Genomic DNA, 19,037 nt, shown 5'->3' on the forward strand with positions numbered 1-19,037 from the left:
AGGAACACCCAGCTCGGCAAATGCCAGGGCCAGGTGGAGAGACGGGCTTCCAGTCGGTGCTCTTCTGTGACACCGAGTCAGTGTGCTTTGGCAGTGACTTAATTTTCACCTGAAACTTTAAAGCCTTTTAGTACTCCTGACTTTCTGGCTTTTTGAAAGTCATTTTGGGGATTTTGTGTAGTTTCCAGAGAAGGAAATTATGGAGTTGGAAGAACTTTAAGGGCTGAGGTATTAGCAGAAGGAGAAGCCAAACTATTTGCTCTGAAGGGTATTTAGTAAGAGCTTGGCACTGAGCCTCTTCCTTCCGAGTCCCCTGAATTCCTCCTCTCCTGTCTCTTCATTGTAGTCCCTCCCCAGGGACAGCCCAGGAGACAAGGGTGAGGTAAGGGGCCAGGAAAGAAGGGACATTTATCAAGCACCTAGTACTCGTCGGGCATTGTTAATGACTTTCCATATCCTCTGTATGACGTGGAAGTTGAGTGGAATCAGACTGGTGCTTCGTGTTAGCTGGCTGAAGCTGGGGAAGTTTCTTAAACAGTGAGGCTGTTAACTGCATCTACGTGTGTGCCCGGCAGTGAGAACATAGAGTGCCTGGCCGGTACTGAGCGCTCAGTAACGTGTAACTTGTTAGTGGTGTTCTCTTTACTAAGAGCATGCCCAATGAGTTAGATTATAGTTCCCCCGTTTTATAGATGGGGAAATCGAGGTTCAGGTGCTAAGGGCCCGCCCCCTGTGGCAGAGGAGAAGGGTAAGCTTGGATTCAAAGCCTGAGCTCTTAACGACTGTGTTTGTGGGAGTGGTGAGCCAGGTCTTCATTTACTCCGTTTTTTGAGGGACTGCTTACAAAAGTCATAACCAGAAGTCCCTTATTGCCCATGGGGCCCTGGTAGCAGATTCAAGGCCCAAGAGTCTCAGTGTCCTGACAGCTGTGTAAATAGATACTTGCCCTGTGCCATTCCTGTCTTCTCCTGCGCAGTCACTGGGCCCAGCTCCTGCCTTCTGACTGGACATTTCTGTCTTGAAGATTGCCCTCTGAGGCCGTAGCTCGGTGAGGGGAATCACACTGTGCCCAGTGGGAGTCAGAGAGTGAGCGTCGCAGAGGATGCTCATGGGTCTAGAGAGAGGGTGGTTACAGGAGAGAGGAGGGAGATGCTGACAGGAGAGACAGAAGGTCACCCACAACAGTGCCCAGTGCCCTTCCCCCTCCTCCTCCCTGGTGGGGCTACTCAAGCCGGCCCTCCTACCGGTAGGTTATGAATTGTCCTAGGGAATACTGTGCATGGAGAAGCCCATACACTTATTTGTACTTTGCTTAATGCTTGGTTTCTTCAACTCCTCTCCTATTCTAGTTTGGGTTGCCCAGATCCTGAGATGTGGGTATCAGTCCACACAGTTTATTTGGGAGGTGATCCCAGGAAGCCTCTGTAGGGAAGTGAGACAGGGAGGGGCCTAAAGCCAGTACTCAGTACTGGGTGCCTTACTGAGGGGGTTACCCCTGTGGGGTCTCTAGGAGATGTGTGCCACTGGCTCTGAGTTATCCTTCCCAAAAGTTCAGAAAGCTGGGGCCTTTATCCACTAACTGCCGTCAGCCATTGGTTAAGGCCTGAGCCTGGGGCTGTGGCCCTTCTGCTGCGGGCAGAGTGACCTGGACTCCACTGGTCAGAGGAAGCTGCAGGGAGAGTCACAGTGGTGTGTCAGAAATGGTGAGTGCCCAGAGCATATGGGTGGGGCTGACAGTGTCTACTGTGTATAGCTAACAAGCAAGACTTGGAACCAGTTTTTCTTGAGCATTTAAAGATTGGTTATAAATTTGATAGATTAAATTCCCTTAGTTAGTTAGTTAGTATGGCTAATTCCTTTTGACCATTTCAAACATCCACCTTAAACAGCAGACAAAATAGGTACAAAATAAGTTAATGACAAAATTGAATAATACATTTATGCTTTAATCTGTTCTAAAATATTAAATATCACAGGTCTAATTTATTTCTTCATTGTTACTGTTCTTGTTTTTGCTGGTTTCCAAAGGCTATTTTACTTATTTCAGTGTTTTCTTAGACTTAATGTCATTTGGGCACTTTCGAGACAGGAGCAATGATCTGCCAGATCCAAAAGAGATAGGATTGCTTTTCCTGATAGCGAAGGGGAGAGAATGTGGGTGGGCACCCTGCTGATTCCTAGGTGGCTTCAGGGTGATTCACACTCAGGACCCCTTGTCATTGTGATGCACTGACCTGGTTGTTAGCATTATTAGAAACGAATACATCCCTTATTAATATTTCACCAATAATTAATTAGTTGGACCATGTAGAGATTTCATCTCCTAGGACAGGAGAGACTGAGCCTGAGCACTGGGTTTTCCTCTTTGGCCTGTGTGACTAGTTTATCATGTTATAGACACACTGCTGACTGTGACCTCTGATGCCCGTGAATTGCTGCCCCTCTTTCTGCCGAGTTGTATGACTACTGAGGCCAACCAGCCTTTCCCTGGGCACTAAAGTCCTGGGATGACCTGATCCGCAATTAGTCCTTTTGTTATTCTTTCCTACTTAACACAGAAATGTAATAAACACACATGTAACAAATACTGTAGTAAAAGAAACTACATTGCCTTAACCTAGTTTTAAAAATCAATGCGAATTGTCACATCTTATACTCACCCTCCTTTTCTATTAAAATTATATTTTCGTGCACTTTATATTAACTTTCCTTTTAGGTGACATGAACACAAGGCGTTTCTAGACTCTCCTTGTTTCCATATTAATTATTCCCTTCTCGTTTTGTTGCTCAAATTGTTACAGCTCAGCTGGGGAGAGTTCTCCTACCTTAATTGCTTTGCCCAGGGAGCAGGGTTCCTGGTGGCCTCGGAGTCATTCTTAACGCAGGGCAACAACAAAGGGGTTCAGACCCGCCCTCGTTTCTGTCCTGTCTCGAGATAGGATACCGGCTTACCTCCAAGCTGCCTGGGTTCATTTTAGTGGGGAGCCACATGAAGATTGACTATATGGGCATGAGAATTAGTAGTGGGCTCATGTGCTACGCCAGTTCTAGTAGTGACAGAATTGGGGGAAATACGTGTTTTTTTAAGACCACGAGGTCACACCAATGTTCTCCAGATTTATCTAATTATATTGCTTTATAGTACAAGGTTCTGTTGGCTACTAAGAATTTCTATTACATTGACCTGTTCTAATACCAGTAATTTTTATACTGTGACTTTCCATCCCCTGCCTTAAACCGTAATGATGCCAATAGTAGTGTTTCAGATCTCTTTGGAAAGGTTTGGTGGATAGATCTGGTAACCTTCTATGTTCCATCTTATTAATAAACTACCTTCTTTTAAGGGCCTAATTGCAGACTCCGGAACCAGGCTGCCTGAGTTCAAATCTCAGCTCTACCCACTTACTGGTTATGTGATCGTGAGCAAATTACTTAGTTGCTCTGTGCCTTGGTTTGCTCATCTATAAATTGAAGTCCTTTCTTTAAAATGTTATTCTCTCCACTGAGTTGTTATAAAGATTAAATTATTTAATACTAAGTGATTAGAAAAGTATTTGTGCTTATTATTTCTTCAGTTGCCTAGTTGCCAGGGCCTCCTTTCATTGTCAATGATGTATATTCCCCCTCCTCCCCTGCCTCTGTATTCTTCCCTCTTCTTCTTTTAAATAGAGAAAGGTGGATAATTTGGGGCCCTGAATTCATCATTTGTACTTACTGATGCTTGAACTCATTTGATTTTGCAATTCTCCACCACCACTAGGTCCCCAAAAGTTTGTCTAGCCTAGTCCCATCAGATTGCATTTTCATCAACTGGTCAAAACCTTCTTGATACAAAAATGTGCCCATTCTTTTTCCTTTTTTCCAAATGAATTTTTATTTGCTCACCTCTTGAAGAACAAATATCCCATCTCCTACTTTTGATATAGAAGATGTTCTTAAAATAAAATTCCAAGCATGTATCTTTGTAAGGTTGATAAGCTTTCTGAAATTCTACATAAATCCCATTTTATTTTTTTTTCCTGCTGAAAAAATCCTACATGTACTGCTCAATTTAAAAGTCAGAGGGAAGGCTTCAAATGTCTTGGTTTGGTCCATCCTGCATTTAATGTGTATTGTGTGGTCCATAAACCTCTCCACATGTCTGTTGTGCGTTCCTGGGGCTCTTATTAACTTCCCCGTGTAACACTGGGGCGGCAGCCCCCGGCACCAGGGCTCCACGGACGCACTTTATTGGACACACATTCTTGTTTAGCGCATGTGTTACAGCTCTGCCGCTCGTTCCCTGGGCCTGAGGGAGGAGGGGGAGGTGGTCGCTGCCAGACATTTGTGACATAATTTCCCAAAAAACTACCCGAAGGTGCCCTACCGGGTCCTTCCTTCCTGGAAGGCACGGGGCCTTTAGAGCCACCGGTGGCGTGCATTTCACAGCAGGACACAAGGTGGTGGTATGTGAAAGCGGGAGAGCCCTGAGCTTGGCTCAGCCTAGAAGCAGCCTCCTGCAGGCACAGGCCGGCGGCGGCCTGAGCTGCTTTTTGTCAGTCCGGTTCAGTCCTGTGCTGCAGGGCTGAGAGCAGGTAGTCTTTGTTTTCCTGCATCGAGGCCTGTCCATTTTAGTTTTTAAATAGTTCTTAAATCTGTCCCTCCCTTCCTAACTTTCCTTATACTACTCGTGTTCAGGCTCTCACCATCTTTTATTTTCATCTTGCCAACCTTATTGTGCATTAATTTATGTAAATAAACTGCATCTATTTAAAGTGCATAGGGATGGATGTTCACTAGACTTATTGTGGTGATCATTTAGCAATATATCCAAAAATCGAATCATTATGTTGTATATCTGAAACTAATACGTTATATGTCAATTATACTTTAATAAAAAAATAAAGTGTATAATTTGATGAGTTTTGACAGTTGTATGTACCTATGAAATCACCACCACAATCAAGATACAGAACATTTCCATCACTCCCCAGAGACTCTGTTTCCCTTGGCAATCCTTCTTTTTAGGCAACCACTTTTTTTTTTCAAGGATGGGTCACTTTTATCACTTTAGTTGCTCTGACCTGTTTGCATTTTATGTAAGTGGAATCAAATAGTACATACTCTTTTGTGTCTAGCTGCTTTCACCAGCACAGTGATCTCAGATGTATTGCAGAGCGGTTCTCCAGTGTATGAGTGCATCGCAATTTATTTACCCGTGCGCTTGTTGATAAACATGTGAGTTGTTTCCAGTGTGGGGCTATGTTGAGTAAAGCTGCTCTGAACATTGCTGCCCAAGTCATCATATGGACATGTTTTATTCCTCTTGTGTAAATTCCTAGGTCGAATGAACAGCTTGATAAAGGGGTTGCAATATTTTATATTCCCCCCGCAGTTAGTGTTCCAGTTTCTCCACATCCTCTCCCTGACTTAGTGTTGTCAGTCTTTTTAATTTAGCCACTTTACAGGGTATGGGCTGGTATCTCGTCGTGATTTTTATTTGCATTTTGTGGTCACTAGTGATGGTGAGCATCTTTTAAAATGCTTATTGTCTGCCCTGGCCAAGGTGGTTCAGTTGGTTGGGTGTCGCCCCATGCACCGGGAGGTCACTGGCTTGACTCCCGGTCAGGGCACCTGCCCAGGTTGCGGCCTCGATCCCCAGTGGGGGGCGTGCAGGAGGCAGCCGATTGATGTTTCTCTCTCTCTCTCCCTTCCTTTCTCTCTAAAATAAAAAACCCATGTATTTAAAAATGTTTATTAGCCATTTAGATATCTTGTTTTTTGAAGGGTCTTATTTGCCTATTATTTTATTGAGTCTTTAGTTTTCTTATTACTGAGCTAAGTGTACTTTTTGTATTCTGGATGCCAGGTCTTTGTTAGACATACGTATTATGAACATTTTCTCTCATCCCATTTGCTTTTTCACTTTCTTGATACATTTTGAAGATATTTTTATTTAGGTTTTTATTTTTTATAAAGTTCAATTTATCACTTTTTTCTTGTATGGTTTATGCTTTTTGTATTCTATGAAATCTTTGCCTACTACAAGGTCACAGAGATACTCTGCTACGATTTCCTCTAAAAATTTTACAGTTTTTGCTTTGTAATTTAGATCTCTGATTGTGTTGGAGTCATTTTTACGTCTTGTATGAAGTAAGGATGGATCATTTTTCTCCCCACATAGAGCTACTCTACTATTTCCTCTCAGCATCTCTTTTAATTCTTGATATTGATCATCAGTGCCACCCTCTCTCCCCCCCACCATCTTCTTTGATCAGTCTAGTGAGGGGGTTCCCAATTTTGTTGGTTTTAAAAAATTAAAATGGCTTTTGGTTTTATTGATTTTTCTCTATTGTCTGTTTTCTATTTTATTGAGTTTTGCTCTGATAGTCATGATTCCGCCCCTTCTAATTATTTTGGTATTACTTTGCTCTTCTTTTTCTAGCTTCTTGAGGTCGACATTGATTATAGACCTTTCTTTTCTTTTAATATAAGCCTTTAAAGCTATAAATGCCCCTCTAAGCTCTGCTTCAGCTACATCCCACAGGCTTTGCTATGATGTATTTTCATTCTCATCCAGTTCAAAGTATGTTCTAATTTCCTTCGAGAGTTTTCTTTGACATATGGATTATTTAGAAGTGTGTTGTTTAACTTCCAAATAGTTGAGGGTTTTAGTGTTGTTGTTTTTTTAGATATCTTATAGTTTTTTAGTTCTAATTTAATTGTTATAGTCAGAGAACATACTTTGTATGGTTTTAATTCTTTCAAATTTACTGAGACTTGTTTTATGGCTCAGCATATGGTTTCTCTTGGTTAAATATTGTGAAAAGAGTATATCCTGCTGTTTTTGTATGTGTTCTATAAATATCAATTAGATTTAGGTGGTTAATAATATTGTTTAGATTATTTATATTTTACTGGTTTTTGTATAATTGTCCTAACAATTGCTGAGAGAGGTACTGAAATTTGTTACTATGGTTTTAGGCTGTCCACTTCTTTAATTCTGTTGTTTTTGACATCATATATTTTGAAGCTCTATTAATAGGTACATACACACTTTTTATTGTTATGTCTTGGTGATGAATTAACCTGTTCATTATTATGAAATGTTGGTCACTATGTTTGTTCCCACTCTTTGTCCTAAAGTCTATTTTATCTGATATTAATGTAGCCATTCCTGCCCTCTTATGTTTAGAGTTTGCATAGTATATATTTTCCATGCACTTATTTTCAATTCATCTGTGCATCTCTTATAGACAATATGAAGTTGGATCTTGCTTTTTTAAAATACATTCTAATAGTCTCTTTTCATTGGAGTTTATCATCCATTGACGTATAACTATTATGATATAGTTGGATTTAGATTTACCATTTTATTATTTGTTTTCTATTTATTCCCTTTGTTTTGCTTTTGCTTTTGTTTCCCCTTTCCTTTGGACTATTTCAGTATTTTTTTGAATTCCATTTCAATGTATCAATTGGAATTTCGCTGTGTGCCTTTTCTCTAATAGTGATTGCTCTAGGTGTTAAAATATACATCATTAAATGTTCACAGTGCACTTAGAGGTAATATTGTACCGCTTCACATAAAATGTAGAAATCTTGCAATGATATAGGTCCATTTGCCCCTCCTGCTGTTGCAGTTATTATATGTATTGTATCTATATACATTATAAACCCACAATAACATTGCTATAATTTTTGCTTTAAAAATCATGTGTATTTTAAAGAGATTAAGAGAAAATATAATGCAACCATTACAATAGGAAATGCATATTAATGAAAAGAACCAAGTACAAAAGTATTTATAATCTAATCTAATTACATATGGGAGAACAGGGAAGAGACAGAGAGAGACAGAGAGACAGCGAGCGAGAGAGCGAGAGAGAGAATCTGTTGACGTACCCTGGCAGTGAGCCAGCACCATTCTCCCACGCTGAGTGTCAGGGGATAGATCCGGAGCCTGCAGATCTGTCATGGCTTGTCAGCTGCTAGGGAATCTGGAATGCATTCTTTTCCTTTACACCATTTCCCACTTATTAGAAAGAATTCATAGTGCTTCATATCCTGCAGGACATGAGTTTGTACCAGGGCTGCTGCTGTGCTCCTGGCAGCGCCCATTCAGAGCAGGAGCTACTGAGCTATAACCCACATTCGTTCTTTCAGACAAGTGAGCCTCTGTTTCATAGAACTTTTAAACTTTTATGTGCTATCTAGTGCCTTAGAATAGAGCCCCAGCTTCAGCTCCAACTTAAAGAGAAGAAAAGACAAATGTAACGTTTTTTCTAGTTATGCAAATAATATGCTCAGTCTGAAAGCATTTACACATTTTTTTATTCAATAAACATTTATCTTGCATCTCTTACATGCCATGCTCTGAGGATATAACCAGTAAGATAGATATGGTCATTGCCTCATGAAAAGTTAGTCTAGCATTATAGAAAAATATGTAGAACTTTTAAATAAACATCCAAAAACCTCAATATACAGAGATGGCCACTGTTAACTTCTTTCTGAATTTTTTGTGTATGTTTGTACCCTTTAGATTTTAGGCACCATCACTTCAGCTGTTTTCATTCCAATATCCTCAGCTTTTTTTCTCCTTTCTCCTTCATTTCCCCCATGGGGCAAATTTCCAGTTTCTGAGCATGTGATCATCAACCTACGTAATGTTTGGCCCTGGCCTGAAAACAAAAATAATTAGAATGCTAATTTTAATCCCAAAGAGCTTGTTCTATTTTATATGTTTGAGATTCTGAATTTTCCACACCTATGAAATACTAATTATTAAGTTATAGAGGTATTTCCCATTAAATTAAATTAATAGACTTACTCATTTTATAGTTTAATAAGGGAGTATTAAAAGCTGAGCTGTACCTTATATATAATTGCAAAAAATGCATTAAATATCTAAATTCCCATCAATAAGAGACTAGTTAAATAAATAATGTACATCTATACGATGGAATGCTATGAATGCATTAACAGAGTTTGTTGACATAAAAAAGCAAACTAATAAATGTGGAAAGGCATTCACAACAAATTGTTAAGTGAAAAACAGATTTATGATAGATCAGTATATTTTGTTTGTTTCCATTAATGTAAAATTGGATACATATGTATGTACATGCTTGGAAATCTATCTGCAAGGATTCCTTCAGTGTATTTCTTCAATCCCTGCTGTGTAAGAGGTGATCAGTAATTGCATTGTGATGGGTGTCCATGTCGTGGGGAAGATCTGATAACACATGTAAATGATATCATGTTTGTTTGTGGGGAAACATACCTTTACTAAAAACACTTTTTTCCCTCATCTCTAGAATAATGAGCTACAGAGCAAGTTGGATTATTTAACAGAAACGCAGCCCAAACCTGAAGTGGAAACCAGAGAGGTCGGAGTGGGCTGTGATCTTCTACCCAGGTATTTAGGAATTTCCTGTTTTTCTGACTCAAATTCTTGTTTGACTTAAGAAAATACTTTCCTGGGCTGTTATGATGAGAATTGCATTTTTTCTATCAAAAATATTTCTGCAAAGATAAGTGGTGGCTGCTGAAGCATCTGACTGGTTTCTGTGGGACGGGGGCATTGTGCAGGCGGAGGGGAGGTGAAGGAGGGACCTGGGAAGCCGCCTCAGAGACACCGGCCCTGTCAGGGAGGGCATGGCTCCCTCCCCTCCCCTCCTCTCCCCTCCCCTCCCCTCCCCTCCCCTCCCCTCCCCTCCCCTCCCCTCCCCTCCCCTCCCCTCCCCTCCCCTCCCCTCCCCTCCCCTCCCCTCCCCTCCCCTCCCCTCCCCTCCCCTCCCCTCCCCCTTTCTTTCCTTTCTCAGACATCTCCTGAGTACCTTCCCTGTGCCAGACAGGCCGGAGCACAGTGAGATTTAGGTCCTGTCCCAGGGTGCAGCCTGGAAGGGGGGACAGATATTTGGCAGTCATTTCACAGCAGTGTGAGAGGGCCTGTGAGGTGCTTCGCAGTTATGCAGAGGAGGGAAAGCCTAAATCTTAAACAGAATTCATCTGCTCCCCAGCCCATAGCGGGGTTGTCAAGCGCTGAAGGAGACTCGTAAGTGGCGTGCTTGGGTCATGAGCGGGTCCGCCGTCACCGCACCTGCTGCGCCCAGCTGCGTTTCTGAGCCAGGGGACCGGCGCGCTCCATGCTGGGCTCCGCACACGCGTGCCTGGGTCTCCCCCTAGCAAGGTTCGAGCCTGGCAACCAGTGTCTAGCCCACCAGCTCTAGGCGCCCAAAACTGTGCTTGGCCCAAAGAGGACATACAAGAAGTTTATAAGAAGGATGCTGATGACATGTGGTTTGTGATTTAGGTAACCAAAGTGACATTGTTCTCATTTAATTGCTAGCTTTATGGTAAAAACAAGGCAATTTCATCATTCTGATATGATTAATAGAACATGTTTAAAAAAATAAATTAAAAAGGGGGGAAAGAATATGTAAATAGACTCCAGATCTCATCCTTGCGGGGTACAAAGTACATGATTAAAATAGAGCCAAAAGTGCCCTAGCCAAGTAGCTCAGTTGGTTAGAGCATCGTCTCAATATGCCAAGGTTGTGGGTTCGATCCCGGTAGGGGCACATACACAGATAAACCAATGAATGCATAAATAAGTGGAACAACAAATAAATGTTTCTATCTCCCTCTCTCTCTCTCTTCTTCTCTCGCTCTCAAATCAATAAATTAGTAAAAAATTAAATATATATAGCCAAAAGGAATGATTGATCATATCCAGGGACTCTTTTTGAAATATAGTTAGGCTATTTCCCTCCTTTTTATTTTTTAAGAACCAAGTGGCTTAATCCACTCTAATTGCCCACATAATAAATCTTGTTTGGCTAGGACCAGTACAAAACTATGTCTGAAACCAATCAGTTGTTTGTTTTCTAGTTCCCACATTTTGGCTTAAAATACGGCTTTCAATTTGTATGCCGAAGGATAGCCTGAAGCAAACTTTTACAGTGAAGTTATGAAACCACAAAGCGGTTTTCATAATGGAAGTGCTGACAGACCCTTAACTTATGGCCATGGTGAACTTGGAAGCCACTTTAGTATCTAAAAGCAGCTTTTCCATAAATGTAACGTTTGCTCTCCCCCAGGATCCATCTTAGCACTTTAACTACCTAGGTCAATCAGCAGAGGAAATGAAAACTACATATCCACATTTCCGACAAGGCAGAATAATATTTCATTCGTTTCCTCACAAATATTTATTAAGTGCCTACTATGTGACAGGCGCCATGCCAGTCCGGGTGGCGAGGACCACGGGGCCTTTTAGAGATAACTTGGGGCAGCAGTTTTCCACCTGTGCTTGGAACCACCGTGCTGTGTGCTAGGGCTCTGGGGCCAGGGTGTTAGCAAGGAGCTGGCCTGTTGGGGACCCCCCTGCACCATCACCAAAGGAAAATAATCTGAGAAGAACTCCGCTTTTAGTGTGTTTTATATGTTGGATTCTAAGTAAGATTTTGTTTGAATAACGAGTTCATGATCAAAACAAATTGGAAGCCCCTGGTCTAGCTTAATCCCATGTTTTATAAATACCAAAATCGGGCCCAGAGAGATAAAGTGATTGACTGGAAGCCACACAGCCAGGATTAGAACCAGGCCTCCTGAGTCCTGGTGTGGTACATTTGTGGTTTAAAAATAATAAATAGAGCTACTAAATTGTGTTGTGTATGTTCCAACAAAATTCCTGGTTCTTACTTGAACCTCAAACTCGCGTCTAACCAATACAAGATTCCATGGTGTTTTCCAGAACATTTTAAAAACAGGCTCTTCCAGTGTTTTAGAGCAGTGAAAGTATTAAGCCTCAATGATGCAGAAGGGTTTGTTCTCGCTTCCTGTCCTTCTTCCACAAAGAAGTCAGCAGTGTGGTCCAGGTGGGGACCTCGGGCTGCAGGGGTGCCCTGCCCAGCCAGCCGTCAGCTGAGCACTGCTTGGGCAACCTACGTAATCTTTCCTAAGCCTCAATTATTTCAACCTTAAAATGGGAGTGAAGATAGCAGTATCAAATCTCATAGGGTCGCTATGAGGTACGTGTATACACGTGAAAATGTGTATAAAGTATTTAGCATGGTAACTAGACTGAAGTTAAGAGCTTAAAGAATAATAGTTATTATTACTATTAACTGAGCAAAAACTCTGACTACATGTAAGACACTCTCAAATATAAATGAATTTGTGCGTGCTAAGACAATTTATTTAACTTAATTTTTATTGGTGGCTATTAGTGCTTTTGTTAAATGTATTAATAGCTTAATCAAGTGTGTAGTGCTATAGTATGCATTGAGGTCTTCAATTAAGCTGTCAGTGGTCTGAAAGCCTCTAGACAGGCCCAGTGGTCGATGAGGCTCTGTCAGCTGAGACATCAGTGTGGTCCCAGAATGTCTCAGACACCGGGCAGAGCAGCCTAGTACCTACAACTCATTTCTCCTTACACCTGCAAAGGTGTGCTGCAGCTAATGGCATTGGTCTATTAGAGCTGCTCTATATGTATGTACTGCTGAAAAAATTTGAAATTGGCCTTTTCTTTACTTATAGAGCCATCAAGCCCCCTTTATTAGCGCCCCCCCCAACACACACATTTCCCCCGTTCCTGCCAACACCTGGCAGCCTGTGGACAGGGGACCCTAGGCTGCCATCCCTTGGTCTAACATTTATTTCATGCTCAAAACACATTTGTTGGCTGAATGAATGAAAGATACACACTAAGTGGGGACCTAGGCAGCTGATCTGCATGATAATATAATTTATTTAATAAGGGACTTGGAAAAACATTCCTTGCTTATATTTCACACCTTTGTGTTTATTATCTCTCTGTAAGCTTCATGAGGGCAGGGGTTTTGATCGCTTTCATTAATTGCAGTCTCTCTGGACTTAGAATAGTACTTTGCATGCAATAGGCACTTAATATTTGTTGCTTGGAGCCATCCTTCTGTAGCACTTGGCAGTTCTTATGCAGAAGAATGTCTGCTTCTTACCCTGGTAGGACTTTGCTCTCTTGGTTCTCTCCTACTTCCCTGGCCTGCCCTTCATCTTCTTGGATGGCTCCCCCTTTCCTTCTAAGATCTCACTGTGGGAACTGCTCCTGGCTCTATCTTGGCCACAGTAGTTTCTACGAAGGTGGCATCCAGTCTCGCTTTACCTCTTGCCTCCCCGTGGCTGAGCCTTCAGGTAGTTGAATCTCTGTGTCTTGCACACAAGTCCTCACTTCTGGCTGCCTGCTGGGCACTCCCAGCTGGTGTCTGCTTGATCTTCACACCCGCCCGATCCTTCACAGAGCCGGTCATTTTTCATCAGTCAGTTTCTCTTAGTAGTGGCTGGACACTGGCTGGAAGTTAGATCTGGGTTTGGGTCCTGGATATGCCTCCTCTTGCTCCATCTATAGCTTTGGTTGGGAAAATTCCTAACCTCTTTGCAAGTCAGTTTTCTCACCCAGAATAGCAGGATTTTGATAGTAATTCCCTCAGAAGCTTGCTGAGTGAGAGAGAGAACGTTCCCAGCGCAGTGACCACATTTTCATATTTTTCCTTTGCTGCCACTGTTTTCCCAGTTACCTAAACTCTATCTACTGCAGTCACCTTTGAGACTCACTCATACAGTGCTCTTTTCCTTTCACGACTTGCTTCATACCTTTCTCTTCCCACTGCCACCAACCTGCTTGAGGTTAGTGTCATCTGTCTCATCTAATCATAGCATCTCTCTGCCTCCAGGTTCTCCTCTTCAGGTCCTTCCCCACCTTCCCCTAATCTCTGCGTTACACAAATTCCTGGAGAGCAAGGATCTCTTAGTAGAGCAAGAAGGGGAAGAGGTGAGAAGGTACTCATTGGGATTTCAGGGCCTTTTAAACTATTTTTAAAATAAGATTGAACAGCTTTATTTGAAAGGTTTGATGTATATTCATTAAAGCCACTGAAAGCAATTTCAAGTCAGCTAACCTTAGTTCACAGAGAAAAGTGGAAACCAACAAAAAACAAACAAAAGAAGGAGCCTTCTTTCTCCTGCCCCGAGTAAAACCTGGTTTCCAGCAAACTCATAAATTATGTCTTAATAGGTACAATTTAATGAAAAATATTCCCTGTGGTCATAAGTGCCGAGCACATAGTAAGCACTTTAAAATGCCTACATTTTCAGATTTCTGTTGCAGAGACCAGAACACAAAGTAGCTTTTGTCAAAGCTTTAGTTGCTGATTCTGCTGTCATTTCCCCCAGGGGAGAGACCTCTTTATGGATTTGTAAAAGGTTGACAATAGCCTTAATGTGTTAAACAAAATGGTCGAATTTCAATCATGTGGTTGAAAAATTATTTGTGTTCTTGAAATCTTATTGTTTCCTAGTGATCAACTAAATAAAATACCTCACTTCTTTCTGGTTGGGATATAAGAGCCTGTTTTTGAAACCTAGAAGGTCCACCTTCATAAATATTTCTGCGCTTTATGGGCTTTTAGGGTATTGTCACCGGAGACTATTTGTATTTTGTGGAATTTTCACAGTAGTTGGCAGAAATTGCCATCTGGCTTCTGCCCCTGGCACTCCACTGAACTGCCTGGTGAGGTCACTGAGGACCCCTGAGTTGCCAGATCCTGTGGCTTCCTCTGTGTGGCAGGTGACACTCTGACCACTTTTCAACGTCCTTCATCCTCTGGTTTCCTCTGTCATCTGTATGCGGAGTGAGGGCACTGTGCCTGGCCCAAGTGAGCTTCTGGGGTCATGAAGATGAGTGAGATACAGTTTTTCACCCTTTAAGTAATTAAATCCAGCAGAGGAGACAAATGCATAGACCAGTGGGTATAATGGGGTTCTTCCAGTCGTGTGTCTGAAGCCTGAGTGACAGTCATTTTCTAGGTGTTCTGGGGAAGGTAAGGTGGAGGGCATGGAAAGGACATATTGAATCAATTGGGGAGAGACATGTGAAGTTTAAAATTCCCCCAAGCTTCTAATAGACCCCATTAAGAAGCTGTCTCTTTAATTGAAAATCACTGCAGGGTAATGGGAGGTGTTAGTGATGGGAAAGTTTAACAAAAGTGAATCTTTGGGAAGCAGGAGATGGAGCACCATTGCTCAAGGAAACAGTGAGCGGATAAAGAAAGGAAGGGTCATTTCTATCACTGGTGTGGGGAGTCGGGGAAATTGTCATATGGGAGTGATGCTTGGTCTGAGCCTTGAAATACAGGCAGGAATTCATCAGATCGATTTGATTAGGGAAGCAGTCCAGGTGTAGGGCACAGCGTGAGAATAGCAGAGGTGCGCAGCAGCGCAGGGAATGGTGAGAATTGCGTGCTGGTTTCCAAGGCCAGCCAAGAGGTAAAACAGGAGATGGGGGAGGACCTTTAAACCAGGCAGAGGAGCTGGACTTCACCCAGGAAGTAATGGGACGACTTTTGGAGAGTTTTAACAACAGTGATATGCTGTGATTGTCTTTTTAGGAAGATGTCCTTGATAGCAAAATGGATAGTGAATTCGGGGAGGGGGAAGTCTTTGCCAACATTGGAGTCAGGGAGACCATTTAGGATACTATTCCAATATTCAAAGATAAATTATGAAGAGTCTGAACTAAGGCAGTGGCAGAGGGAATAGAGAAGAGAGATGGCAAAACAGTCAGGTAGGAGGTAGATTCCATACCACTTGGCGAGTAATTGGACATAGGAAGTTAGGGGAAAGGGAGTTAGCTTTATGTGTCATATACACAGTTGGTCACTGCAACAGTCAGGATAAAGAATGTAGCTGCTGTAACAAACAACTTAGAGATCTTGGGGGGGTGAGCACAGTAAAGATTGATTTCTCACCACAGTCCAAGGCAGGTTAGCATGGGCTTTGCTCCACACAGTCATTCAGGAACCCAGGAGTCTCCAATCTAGTGACTCTGCCTGGGCTTTGGAATGTTCCTGGGTCCTCCACTGTATCTTCTGCATGAAAGGAAAGAGAGAACTCATAGAGAATTATGTAGAATTATGTAGAAGGTTTTTACACTTGACTATTGAATAAAGCAGGAATTAGGGACACCAACCCACACACAGTAAAAAATCTGAGTGTTAACAAGTAGGCCCTTAGGTTACATGGATTTCCAACCGCAGACTGAAAACACCATTGACCCTTGAAGAACACGGGTTTGAACTATGTGGGCCCACTTATATGCAGATTGAAAAATCTGTGTAATCCTCACATGAGTGGACTTGCGCAGTTCAAACCCATGTTCTTCAAGGGTCAACTGCAAATGATTTCTGCTCATTTAGTCACATGGCCCACTGGATTGTAAGGGAGGCTGGGAAATATAGTTGTATTATGTATCCAGGAGGAAAAAATGAAATATGTCTCTATCTTTGTCACTAAATCCTATTAATTCTACTTCCCAAATATCTCCTTAACTTTTCCTTGCTCCTTTACCTCCAGTGCTGTTAGAATTCATTCTCTTGATCACCTCCTACATAGCAAAAATCTCCTAACTAACCTTCTGCCTCCAGACTGACCCCTCAGTGGCCAACCCACAGCAGTACCAAGGTATCTTGCTGGAATAAAAATGTGAGCATATCATTCCCTCCAACCCCCTTAAAAGCCTTTAGCGATTCCCTGTCCCCTTCTGAACTCCCTAGCAGAGTACAAAGGGCCCTTCTCCACTGTGTCTCGTCTTTGGCCACTTTCCATCATAAAGCCTTTGCTCCAGTTGAACCAAGTGTGGCTCCTTTCCACACCTGCGGCCTTTGTGTTCACCCTTCTTTGCCTTGGCGCACACAGTTTCTTCTGCCTGGAATTCCCATCTCCTCCTTGCCCACTTGAGGAATGCCTGAGAATCCTTCAAGATTCACCTTCCCTGTGCAAATTTCCAGATGCCCTCCTATTGATGCTAGCTTGTTCTGCCCTCAGTTTGCCCATAATATATTAATTGTATTTCTCAGTGTTCTTGCTGGAAGGGAATATTGAAGAGACTTAAATGAAAAGGGACTATTTGTAAAGATTTGGGCAGCTTTAAGGGAAATAAATAAGGGACAGTGGGAGAGTCTGGACCTGAAGAGGCAGGGGTGAAAGCTGGTGGAAGAGACAGAGGGTAGGACTGTACCTGTGGTCTTTGCCAGAGAAGTATAGCCAACTGCCACCTGCCACCTGGCTGGGAGGGAACAAATGTCCTGACCTCTCTGGCCTTCTGTTTTCTCATCTCCTACTACTATGTCCCAATTGGTCAAAACCAACTGGAAGCTAAAGGGTGAGGGAGACCACTGATGCTGGCCTTCAGGGCAGCTTCCCAGGGCTCAGAGTGAGGGGAGAAGGGGAAGAGTAGATCTGAATGGGCCAGTGGAGACTATCCAGCACAGCTCTGTGTGTCTCTATTATAGTAGAGCCCAATACATCATATTAAAAATCTTTATATATATCTTTTCCCCACCAAATTATGAGTTCCTTCAATGCATGTTTTATATTTTTCTGAATCATCGATGCCTTGCACGTGCTAAACCTTTAAAATTTGCTACAAATAATGGTCCCTTTTGCAACATTTAAATGAAATATTCAACTGCATTATTACAGTCTATTTTAAGTGTTGAAAAGCCATTTCCTACAGTTGACTGACCCAAGAGCATAGAGAGTTTTGCTTCATCTCCCTGACCTGCCTTTTCTCATTTCTCAGAGAAGCAAATCGGACCCGTGAAGTCTCTGCCATGCCTTCCAGGAGCTACGCCCCGTATGCCCGGGTCCTGGAGTTAACCATGAAGAAGACTGTGACTTAGGCGCTCAGGGCCATGCACTCTTCAGATGGACAGATGCCCTGGAAGCCGCAGCCTGAAGCCTGGGAAGGGCGCCTGTGGCTTCTTCATATACGCAGGTTAAGCCAGAATGGAAATTGCTGCGGTTCTGATCCATTTCTTAACCGGTGAAGGAAAGTGGAGGCAGAGGGGGAGGGCAGGAGAGAGGTTTACAGGGTCCTGTTTCAGACGCCGAAGCAGCAGCGCCGCTGTCCTGGGCCGTCGCCGGTTTCCCGTGCGCGCTGACGTCCTGTCAGAAGAATTCCCTCACAATTTATTTTGTTTCACGAGACTTCAGTTGGGAGGAAGAAGGGCATTCGTTTGAAATTTCATGTTATTCACGCCAGGACCATTTGTTACCGCATGAAGGTTTTGTTTACCCATAAAGTATTAGAGGCAGCGCTCTCCGCTACAGAGAGGCCTGTCCGCGGGGCCTGGCTGCCCGGACTTGTCCCTGGGAGGGAGGGCGTCCAGCGCGGGGGCTGTCTCCTCGCGGGGCCCAGGCTGTGCGCAGGGTTGTGGGCACCACTGGAGATGGTCCTCGTGTGGGCAGGCACGCTTCATTCCAAATTGCTGATCCCTTGGTTTCCTTTGTGCCTTATGCCTCTGTGGAGCCAGCTGAAATCACTGTATTTATTCAACCTGTGATTTTTTTCTCTCTTTTTCTTTCTCACTTTAACTGAAAGAGAATTTTGTATGTTGTGGAAATTTAATCATTTCAAGTTTTCAGTATTGATCGGTGTTTTTGTTAAACGAATGAGTAATTTGTTCATGCATGCTCTACTTTGATATTATAATAACCGGTGTCACATAAGTTTAATAAATGCCATATATTTTGTTCTACTGATGCTGTCTCTGTGTTTCACCCATGACCGTGTACAAGGGGTAGAGAGTGGAATCAGACTCTGGAGCGAGTGTCAAGGTCAGGGCACGGTGAGCTTTCAATCAGCATAATCCATAGAAGCATTTATATACCATAAGATAGGGTGTGTGTGTGTGTGTGTGTGTGTGTGTGTGTATTTTTAAACTCTGAAATTTAACTAGTTAACTCTCCTCTGAAAAGAATAAGATAAAATACAAAAGTTATAAAATACAAAAGTAGTTTTTACTTTAAAAAGTCACCCTTCCTTTTGTCCAATCCCCTCTGCCCTTACTTCCCCACTTCAAAAAAAGAAAGCACCAAAGAAACCACACAAAGCAACTCAGTTGGGTAAATTCCCATGAGCCGGGATAGTATAAAAAGGAAAATGTGTATTTTGAAGCCAAACTTGTGTTTAAATTATGATTGCAGGACCTTGGGCAAGTCATCAAAGCTCTCTG

The 19,037-nt window shown here is 42.5% G+C and overlaps 1 protein-coding gene across 1 annotated transcript in view; it reads left to right on the forward strand.

Moving 5' to 3' along the window:
- MYZAP (myocardial zonula adherens protein) overlaps positions 1–18,562 on the forward strand; it is an 83,801-nt gene extending 65,239 nt beyond the window's left edge. Inside the window, exons 12-13 of the mRNA XM_081139564.1 lie at positions 9,300–9,400; positions 17,603–18,562. Coding sequence (XP_080995690.1) covers positions 9,300–9,400; positions 17,603–17,702 — 201 coding nt within the window. The 3' untranslated portion in view covers positions 17,703–18,562. The remainder of the gene's footprint in view (positions 1–9,299; positions 9,401–17,602) is intronic.
- Positions 18,563–19,037: the final 475 nt, after the last annotated feature.

Source organism: Miniopterus schreibersii (genome assembly GCF_964146895.1).
Source record: "Miniopterus schreibersii genome assembly, chromosome: 1".
Classification (NCBI taxonomy): Eukaryota; Metazoa; Chordata; class Mammalia; order Chiroptera; family Miniopteridae; genus Miniopterus; species Miniopterus schreibersii.